At 40.8% G+C, this 10,641-nt stretch overlaps 1 protein-coding gene across 5 annotated transcripts in view; it reads left to right on the plus strand.

The window, feature by feature from the left end:
• The window catches only part of hells (helicase, lymphoid specific), a 103,649-nt gene that overhangs the window by 82,616 nt on the left and 10,392 nt on the right, over positions 1-10,641 (plus strand). For all 5 annotated transcript variants that reach the window (XM_088420668.1, XM_088420669.1, XM_088420672.1 and 2 more), the window contains 8 exons: positions 2,028-2,121; positions 2,235-2,396; positions 4,635-4,777; positions 4,904-5,048; positions 5,238-5,321; positions 10,156-10,275; positions 10,361-10,477; positions 10,573-10,641. The exon at positions 10,573-10,641 is cut by the window's right edge and continues 91 nt beyond it. In XM_088420668.1, the coding sequence (XP_088276794.1) occupies positions 2,028-2,121; positions 2,235-2,396; positions 4,635-4,777; positions 4,904-5,048; positions 5,238-5,321; positions 10,156-10,275; positions 10,361-10,477; positions 10,573-10,641 (934 nt within the window). The remainder of the gene's footprint in view (positions 1-2,027; positions 2,122-2,234; positions 2,397-4,634; positions 4,778-4,903; positions 5,049-5,237; positions 5,322-10,155; positions 10,276-10,360; positions 10,478-10,572) is intronic.

Consider the following 10,641-nt stretch of genomic DNA (forward strand, 5'->3'; position numbering starts at 1 on the left):
GGTAATTGGATAACTGATTAGCTAGATTGCTGTCACCTGTAAACTCACCACAGGTGAGTTCAAGGTGAATGACCTGCTTGAAATTAATTCATTTTTTGCAACTCTAAAATGGTATCAATAATATTTGTCAGGCCATATCTGCGTAATTTATTTCAGTATTTAAAATGAAATATTAAGTCATGATTGAAAAACAAAAGTTCCTGGACTATTTTTAGTTTAATAAAGAACGTGAGACACTGAATACCTTTGTCAATTTCCATTTATTTTACTGACATTTGGAGTTGTTTGGTCTTTATATGCTACGGTACGGCAAGGGTAAGGTGACAGCTCATGGAGAGGAACCATATTTCATTTTAAAAATGGACGATTTGGACAGGCTAAATTGTGAAATCAAAGTTTTGCATAAGTGGCCGGGTGCTGGATGGGTGGCTCATAAGTCCTTTTTACAATAGGTACGAACTACTTCATTATGGCATTCAAGCTCTGACATTAAAATATGCGTAAGCTAAGAATAGGTAATTCTTCGTACAAGCTTTTTCTTTTCAGCCGCCACCTTTTTTCTCTTCTACCTGTATCCTCACATTTCCACTTGAGTCACTCTCATTCACAACACATATACTACGTCTTGCTGTGACTAGCCTTCATTCCTCTTTTTTCCACAGAAAAACACTGCTCGAGTTTCTCCTCCTCATGTTCTCTCCTCACACTTGAGATCACAATATGGTCTGCAGGCATTGCATTGTTTTTTTTTTTTTTTAGATTCCTGTCTCACCTCAAGTATCTGCATGTGCATCAACATAGCAAACAAGAAGGGCTCAGAGCTGATCCCTGATGCAGCCCCATCTCCACCTTGAACTCTTCTCTCACACCAACAGCACATTTCAACTCTCTCTTACTGGCATTGTTTGTCCTGTACTGCTCTAACAACCTCCTCTGCCACTCTAGACATCTTCATATAAGACCACAGTTTTCCTCCGTGTCAGGTTCATTTGTTAGACATTTGTAAGAAACTGCATACAAATAAGGAGAAAAAGCAATCTACTTCCAGCTCATGCATGAGGGGAGCGAAGAGAAACTGACCAAGGTCAATTCTACTGCGCTCTGTTAGCTTCTCTGAACCCCCTCTTTTTTATTTGATACAGAGGTCCCTAACTGCATGAAGGTTCCAGATCTAAAAGGAGCAAAAGTGCATCAGTGGAAAGACTATGGCTGTAACCTAGTGTACTTGTCCTTCTATGTGCGAGCATGTGGATGAAAAACTAAGACATGTATGATAAAATATTATGCGTAGCAAGGCATTCTGCAGAATATTTTGTCTGTAGGATCTCTGTAAGATTCTAAAAATCACAGGTGCAGGATCGCTCCAGCAGGCAGGCTTGAGCGGTCGTCCTCCTGCTTGAGACAAAACAATAACAAGACAGTAATCCTCTACAAGCAGTGCACTCATTCTCACAGCATACCTTTTCTTCTTTGCAAGCAGATATATTTTGTAGCAAATTCATAGACACTATAATAATTACAATTGTAACCATAATCATTCTCACAGCAAAGCATTTCTTCATTGCAAGGATTTATACTTCGGAGCAAATGTATAATCAATATATTTACGATTATTCTAACACTCCGCATCTACGGTGTTTTTTTTCCCTGTTTCCTTCTGCCCCAGCTTACTTGTATAGGCCATTAACTTTGTTCTTCTGTAATTACCTCAAGCTGTCAATGTTAAATGTTAAAATGTTTAACATTAAAGTACATCATTGTCTGGATTACAGGATTACTTTGTGAATTGTGTGAATAAATAAACCTTTATCATATCTGTTGATTAAAATTGTAATCAATAAAAGTAACTAGGGGTAAATAAAATCTTTTTTTCGGCCATAACGCCCAACTCTATATAACACCAGGTATTTATTATCATTCTGTAGCATTGTACCTTTCTTTGTGCCACTTTGACCACCAATTTGAGACAAGCTGCAAAATTACCTTGATAACAATAGTAATGATGTAACATCTTGGTCATTGCATAGCTTTGAATCTTGGTTTGACATCGACTCACTCGGCGAGGCAGAAAGCGTGGTGGCTGCTGAGCGCGAACAGAACATCCTTAGCATGTTGCACCAGGTCAGCTCCCAAACATATATACAGTACTACTCCACTAAAATTTAGCCGGTATTATTTTTTGGGATTGCATGTATTGCTCAGCCAGCTTTTTTTTTTCTCTCTCTCTCTCTTAGATATTGACTCCATTCTTGCTGAGGAGACTGAAATCTGACGTGACACTGGAGATTCCCCCCAAGAAAGAGATAATACTTTATGCCCCTCTGACAGCTAAACAAGAAACTTTCTACACGGCTGTAATGAACAAGACCATTGCAAAAGTGCTTGGTCAGCATAAGGTATCTCCACTAATGACTTTAACTCTGGACAATATTGGAACATTTTATGTATAGGTAATTGATAACAGGTGTTAGCAGTACATGAAAGCTTGTCCCCTGAATGAAGTATGTTACCAGTGGACTGTAGGTCCATCACAAAAAAAGATCGTCTATTGCTCATGTGTTGAAGCAGGCAGCCAATTAGAGACCAGCCAGAATGCACTGTATCATCACCACATGACTTCTTTCTCACTCACGCACAAGTGTGCAGGAGAAAGGACACAAAGACACTTAAAATAGAGAGAACATGAAGAAAAGTTTAAAATAAAAAAATATTTAATTTGATATTGGAAGAACAAACATTTGTAAGAACATGTTTGGGACACCAATACCAAGAGAATAATTTTCAGTCTTGTAGGGAGGGGGGTGCTGTGACTGCTCTAAAAGCCACATCATCCTTCTCACTATGTATGTAATACAGTGGGCCCCCGTGTTACGAACTTAATCCATTCAGCGGCTAGGCTCGTAACTCGAATTCGCCGTATGATGGGCTATCCAAACCTATGTCAATTAGTGAATGCGTGCAACGCGCACAAAAACTTTAGGTAAAAACATCACGACTTTATACACATATTAAAAATTAGTAACATAATCTACTGTACAGTTAAATTAAATAACATAAATATACAAAGGAAAAATGACATTTACCTTTGGAGCGACATGACTTGAGCTGGTGGTGGGTGGAGGTCGAGTGGAGCAGAGACAAACCCACAGAATTTATTTATTTGTTTTCTTAAACGAGAACTTTTCTCAAACGAGAACATATCACCGGCGATTTCCTTCTCTTTAATCCATAATAAAAGAAGCCTCTCCATTTTTTTGTTGACCGAGGTCCGTCCCCTGGCAAGGAAAGTCTTGCTCTTAGAAGACTTGCTTGCTTTCATAGCTTCCTTGTTCTTGAGAATTGTTCCGATTGTCGAGCGGTTACGGCCATACTCACTAGCAAGGTTAACTATGCGTGCGCCTCCTTCGTATTTTTTTTTTATTATCTCCTGCTTCGTTTCTATTGTCATCATCCTCTTACTTCTTCCTTTACCACCACTTGTAATTTTAGAAGCCATGTCTAACAGATAAAGTTTGCAGTCTTCACAACACACCGACCAGCTCGTGCCATCAAGCTAGATGAGGGCGTTTGGCAAATAGCATATCGGCATTTCTGTAATTGACGTGACGCCGGCCAATAGCATATCGACATCTCCGTGACTGAGACCGTGACTGTGACCTTAATCAACCAATAGCATATCGGCATCTCCATGACTGAGATTGTGACTGTGACCTTAATCGACCAATAGTATATCGGCATTTCTGTGACATGCGAGAAAAGTTTTTTTTTGTTGATGCAGCAAAGCGAAAAAAATAGTGCGGACACACTGACCGGCATGTTGGATGGTTTGTAAGACAAAAAGTTTGTGCGTAAGAGGGGGACAAAAAAACGCCGCGGTCCACGTCGTAAGATGAAAAATACGTAAACTAGGGGGTTCGTAAACTGGGGGCCCACTGTATATGTAATATCAACAGCGGCCAAAGGCAGCGCCAAAAGTTTTCAATGTCGCTATCTCGCAGTGGCCGAGACCGTGCTAAATATTGTGCTGACAATGCTGCGCTATCGTTAGCTTAGCACAGTAACTACGGTTCAACAGCTGTTAAGTGAATCAAACGCTGCACATAACAGTTGTCCCATGTTCTCTCTTCCGCCTTTCTACTAGCCAGGTGAGTACTCTTGCTTGGCTCTGTTTTGTATTGAAAGCTCAGCTGGCCGTGTTGGATCGCTCCCGGTGACCGCAAAGCGGCCGCCATGATTCATTCCTGCCCCCTGCGTGAGTCGTTGAATGTTGGTTGGCTGTCGCGACGCGAAAGGCGGAAAAAGTCGCCCGACGTGGATTTGCGCCCAGTCATGCAAACTCCATTGACTACAATACAAAACTCTCCGCTTTTTCGCCTCGTTGGCGTTCGGTGTGCATGTACCATTAAACTAAATCATCTCCAAAACATTATTTTGGGTGCAGCCCACGCGGCCCGGTACCAGCTGATCCATGGACCGGGGGTTGGGGACCATTGATTTACAGGACACAGATAGGCAAAACAACCATCCACACTCACATTTGCATCCATGGGCATTATGAATTACGAATATACGAAACCCTAAACTAGCAATAACCCCCCCCCACCCCCCCCCACCCCCCCACCACCACCCTTCAGCCTGAAGTCCCTGTGAGTTCAACGATGGCTGGAAGACCCATGCGTCGCTGTCGAAATCTGGTAGACTACGGTGAAGTGGAGGGTGATACAGCTTCAGGCTTGGAGAAATATTTGGAAAAACTCCAAAAGCAACAAGAGCAGAGGTCAGAAACAAACCTTCAATCTTGTATAAAGTCATTAGTCACCTTATTTATAAAATAAAAATAAAGAAATGAACAAAAAATTACGGGCTATTCATATTAAGTTATTGTCACATCCGCCACTTTCAGATATTCTCCAGTGCTGGACATCCAGTACCCACTGGATGCTCAGATCAACCTAAAAATGCAAAATGTTCTCATGCTGCTGAAACGATGCTGTAACCATCCTTACCTGGTAGAATACCCCTTGGATCTGGCCACGCAACAGTATAAGGTAAAATACCTTGTGTTAGTCCCCCCGTCCCCTAGAGCATTGAATGTATTTCGGAACTAATTGGAAAGCTGCCATTTTCGCAGAGGCTTAATAAAAACACTCTTGTAGGAACCACAACTGCAAACTAGGAATGTGTATGCATGTGCTGCAAGTTCTCTCTTGAAATTATTGTTGCCATTTGTGATATAGATTGACGAACAGCTTGTACAATCTTCTGGGAAATTTCTCATACTGGATCGACTACTACCCGCCCTCAAAGAAAGAGGACATAAGGTAAAACAACACCTTGGTTTGGGCAAAAGTGTGCGGAGAGACACACTGGTGAAGGTTTCTTGCATGCCAGACAGACGATGAAACTATACTTGCCACGGACCCTCCTCGGATGTGGAAGACTGCAGTACACATATTTACTTAAATCTTAAATGATTAAGCCTTATTCACTGCACAGTAAGTGAACAGTTACCCCTTTCCTTTGAAGTCTTATGCAGCTGCGGTCATATTAGCACTGGCCTGGACATTGAATTAAAGTAAATTCTGTACATGATCAAACATGGTAACAATGGAGAGTTTACACTTGAAATACCATTTTATCATTTTATTAATTATATGCGCTAAATACCTATCTACATCGATAAAATATGAGTTACGACGAACACAAGACATGGAGCTGTACCTGTCATCCAGCCCAAAGGAATTTTATGGCGGCTGTGGGACAGACACTGTAGCAACAGGAAAGACAGTTAGGAACGAAAGCGCACAATTTGCACGATCAACATAATTTTTGGGTATGTTGATGGGGCACACACAAGTCTTTTTCTTACGGTCAGGGGCCTGCATTACATAAATCATAATTCATAAATCAACACACACAGGAAACAGGGGCAATACGTCTAGCCCAACCGGTTCAGAAATACAATCAATTGTGCACTGATTTTTTTTATTACCTCGGGCGAAGGGAAAACCTTTCCGCTAGCCAAATCATTTCCGAGGATCAAATCAACCCCAGCTTTCGGTAGCTGTGGTCTAACGGCAACTTTAAATTAGCTTGACACAAAACAAGAACTCAAATTCACAAAATGTAAGGGTGCGCGCACTACACTCATTGTTACTCCCCAAGCTAAGACGTCTGAGCCACAACAAGACTCAGCTGAGAAAGGAAGAACATCACCGCGAATAAGGAAATGCTTTACTCCGGTATTCCGTAGAACAGTAATTAACTGATTTACCGGCTCTTTAACCGGCTCTTTATTTCCCACCTGTGCTACTGAACCAGTTGAAATGAATGGTATAACATCTGTATCAATCTATTCTTTTTTTTTTTTTGGTTTTACCAAATTCAAGTTTTGTGTGAAGGGTGTTATGGTTTGGGTCAAGCCAATTGGAGATGAAGTTTTGACATTTTTGATTTGCTCTTTAATTTTGAGAATGAGACGAGACGATCAAGTGTCTCTGCTCATGGCAGTAAAAACACTTGCGTTTTTCTGTGGTTGTAGAAGTAGCTACAGGGATGCGGCGGTTACTTTTGGTAGATCTAATTTTCCAGTTAGCGGGGACCGAATCGCAAGAAACAAGTTGAGAGAAAACTTTTTTGTGCGTCAAAGCGAATTCTTCTGCCAACACAGCAGCATCAGCAAGACAAGTAGGTTTCTGTTCATTCAATTAAAACACAATTCTTTCAGGAAGACTATTCCTAAATTCTTTAATCAAAAAGAGCTTGCACAAATTCTCAAATCTTTGCACTTTACTAGCCTGACACCATTTATCAAATAATATTTTTTTTTCCCTCGCAAATCTACATATGTTTGAGTGGCAGTTTTTTTCACATTTCCTAAAGTTTTGCCAATAGGCTTCTGGCGCTAATTTATAAGCACGGAGGACGGTGGCTTTCTCTATCATAATTTAGACTGTCGTCAATCGAAAGAGAATGGCAGACATCCTGAGCTTTACCCACCAGTTATCATTGCAGCAAAAGAGGCCATACATTTTTAGGCCAGTTCAATGCCGCAGCAGTATGCTTGAAAGCATTATAATATGAGTCCACTTCGGACTCTCTAAAAGGTGGGACTAATACGATGTGCAGATCAACATCAAACTGTCCTGAGGCATACAAGTAGGCGGTGACTGTGAGGTTGAGGGACTGGCTGTCGCAGCTGCTTCCTGCTCTTGCTCCAGAGCTTTCAACCTTAAAACCATGGCTTAAACCTCCAACCCCTGATTTCGCACTTCAACTTCCTTAATGCGCAGAGGTAATCTGAGCTCCTCTACCGTCATGCCAGTTTGGTCTGCGGAGGTGTGAGGTGGGGCAGGAATATCTGGCACAGCACCAAGATCAGCTCCCTCCACAGGGGCTGGGTCAAGGGACAAACCCCTTTCATTAGCTTTTTATGGAGAAGCTCTTTCAACTCCTCCTTCTTAATGTTGGATGACACAGTCACAAAGCATCAGCTATCAAAATCAAATCATTTTTATTGCATTTCTCAAGTTTACTAACTGATTGATTTGGCAGCGTGGCTCAGTGGTAGAGTGGTTGTCTGAGAGGCTGTGGATTCGATCCCCCAACCATCAAAACCATATTGCTCCTGATGCTGCGTCATCTGTAGGTAAATGGCTAGTTAGTGTAAAGCGCTTTGAGTACCCAAGGTAGAAAAGCACTAGAGAAGTGAAAGTCCATTTACCATTTAACAAAATCTTCTACTTTAAATTCCATATTTGCCAACACCACAAAAGAGATAACTGTTAACAAACAAGCCGAGACGAGGAAGAAAAAGAATCACACTTACCAATGACTAACCAAAAATCGGACGAACCCCCAATCAATTGTCACTTACCAACGACAAGCGGCGACTCAGAACGGACAAGGCTTCCATTGTTATATATGCAAGAGGTCCCGGGTTCAATTCCCAGATGAGCTCCCACTATATTATGCTCAATCTAGGGCACGGGTCGGCAACCCAAAATGTTGAAAGAGCCATATTGGACAAAAAAACAGAAAACAAACATATCTGGAGCCGCAAAAAATTAAAGTTAAAAGCCTTATATAAGCCTTATAATGAAGCCAACACATGTTGTATGTATCCATAGTAGCCATATTAGCCTACTATTAACTACAAATACATAATGAACCTTCATGATTAAATGTTCATTTTTACTGCAGTGCATCCTGTTGATAATGATGCACAACGTGACTAGTCTGTTGTCCAATGCCACCTCACGTCTAACTTCATTTCAAAATCAAGGAATCATGTTTCATTGCTTTGATGAAATGAAATAAATTAAATAAAGAAATCAGATTTTTGATGTTTTCATTTTAAGGATTCTAAAAAACAACAAAATGGAACATGTATAACATGCCCCTTCTCTGGGCAACACAGTCCAAAAAAACGCAGCCTGCAATTACAGTATAAAAATAAAACTTCAGCCTTTTGAAAATGTAAAGTACATAAAATAAAAATCAATACAGTTCAGGTTTGATGTCTGGGCAAATGCCAACAAGTCTGTGCAAGGCTACAACAAAAAAGCATCCTCTTTTGACCTGTAACCAACGCAGATATCCTCGGACCTGAGCAAAAAACACAATACCACTAAGTGTCATTTCAAATACACACTGGCAAAAATCAAATATCACTTTAAAAAAAAAAGGCACTTTGCTACTAAATGTGTGCCTATGACAGGATTGTGTTCATTTAATGTGACTTCTATTTTCGGACATCACTGGTCAGCTCAACATCAAGCATGTAAGATGTAACTTTAATCTTGACACAGGACTGCAAGCTAAGTAATGCAATCACACTTTTTCTCTCGCGTCCAACTGGGTACTCGGCTGCAAATGTAGCATACCTTCACTGAAAATGCCTTCCCACATTGCTCTTTTTGTTTTTTGACAACTTCTCGTGACAGACCAAACATTCAGGCAGTCCTTCCGCATTGGCAGCAAACTTAAATGATTCGGTCCAAGAAACATTGAATCCTCTGTTCTCCTCAGTTATTTTTCTCTTTTTCCCTTTGGCTCATGGCTCATGGCCGCCGGTTTGTTTACAACGGCCACTTGCCTAGCATCCAGCCCTGCTAATAGAAACGCGTGTCGCAGGCTATGATGTAATTCTTCGTTGACAGAAATGTTGAAATGTAATATTTATTCTACACATTTTTACAGCATTGGAAAACGTTAAGAATGTTTCTGTCATGATTTTCCTCCTACAGAAACCATATTAAAACGGAAAAAGATGGGGGAGAGAAATTTTTTTTTTTGTTGTTCAAACATTTTTGAAAAAGCTCCAGGGAGCCACATGTGGCTCGAGAGCCGCGGATTGCCGACCCCCGGTCTAGGGGAACCTGGGACATAACATATGCGAGAGGTCCTGGGTTCAATTCAAAGATGAGCCCCCACTATATTATGCTCAGTCTAGGAGAACCCGGGGCATAACATTTGCGTGTGCTCCCCCCAATCTCTCACCACCAGAAAAGGCCAGTGATACTAGCAAGTCAAATTTTGAACAAAAAAAATGCATTTTTTATTCTCTTCAAATGACACAAATAAAAAGGAAATAAATTACAATAGGTTAAGCGACAAAATGTAAAACAGGAGAAAAAGGGTTAAACAAAAATGGCATCCCCCTCCTACTTACTGCTCTTGCTACTTACCAATATTTACAATATGCACAAATCACAGCTTTTTCCAACACTAATTCACACTTTTTAACAAAGGGTTTCTGCAAAGGCTGGCGTTTCCTGGAGAGACCACAGTAGAATGTACACTAAAACAACAAATGATAGGTTCATAACAGTAGACGGTTGAAGAACCTGCTCCCTTTTTTGTTGAGAACATTTGTCATTGGCACTGACGTCATCATAAATCTAATTATATCAGTGAGACAAACAGCAAAAGCTGTGTGATCACACACTATGGACACATCAATGTCCTGCTTCTGTAACTTTTGTCTGACTGAAGGTCAAGGCTGTATAGGGTGTGCTCTACCGTTCCATCTCTGCAATTTGCTTAATAGTCAGCTTTAGTGTCACACGAAGCAAAATTAACAGTCAGCTGTTTCAACAACTATTTACTTCATATTTAAATACTCTAATACTGGACATATACATTTGACTTAAGGTACTCATCTTCAGCCAGATGACATCCATCTTGGACATTCTAATGGATTATTGTTATCTGCGTGGCTTCCAGTACAGCAGATTGGATGGCAGCATGTCTTATGCTGATAGGGAAGAAAATGTGAGTTAAGACAAGGTGAAAAGGCAAGCATATCTCCTTAGGATAGATTAAAAAAGTACCAATCCTGCTATGTTTTTTCTTCCAGATGACCAAGTTTTCCAAAGACACAGATGTTTTCATTTTCCTGCTCAGCACCAGGGCTGGAGGGCTTGGGCTCAACCTGACATCTGCTGACACAGTCATTATTTTTGACAGTGACTGGGTAGGTCAACAAAAAAAAAAGAAAATCTACATTTGGTTCATTAAAATGACATTTATACAATTTAATGATCATTGTTTTATGCTTTTTATTCCCAGAACCCCCAGGCAGACCTGCAGGCTCAGGACCGCTGTCATCGCATTGGGCAAACTAAACCAGTGGTGGTG

Source organism: Hippichthys cyanospilos, chromosome 8 (genome assembly GCF_059441005.1).
Source record: "Hippichthys cyanospilos isolate Australia breed blue-spotted pipefish chromosome 8, RoL_Hcya_1.0, whole genome shotgun sequence".
NCBI lineage: Eukaryota > Metazoa > Chordata > Actinopteri > Syngnathiformes > Syngnathidae > Hippichthys > Hippichthys cyanospilos.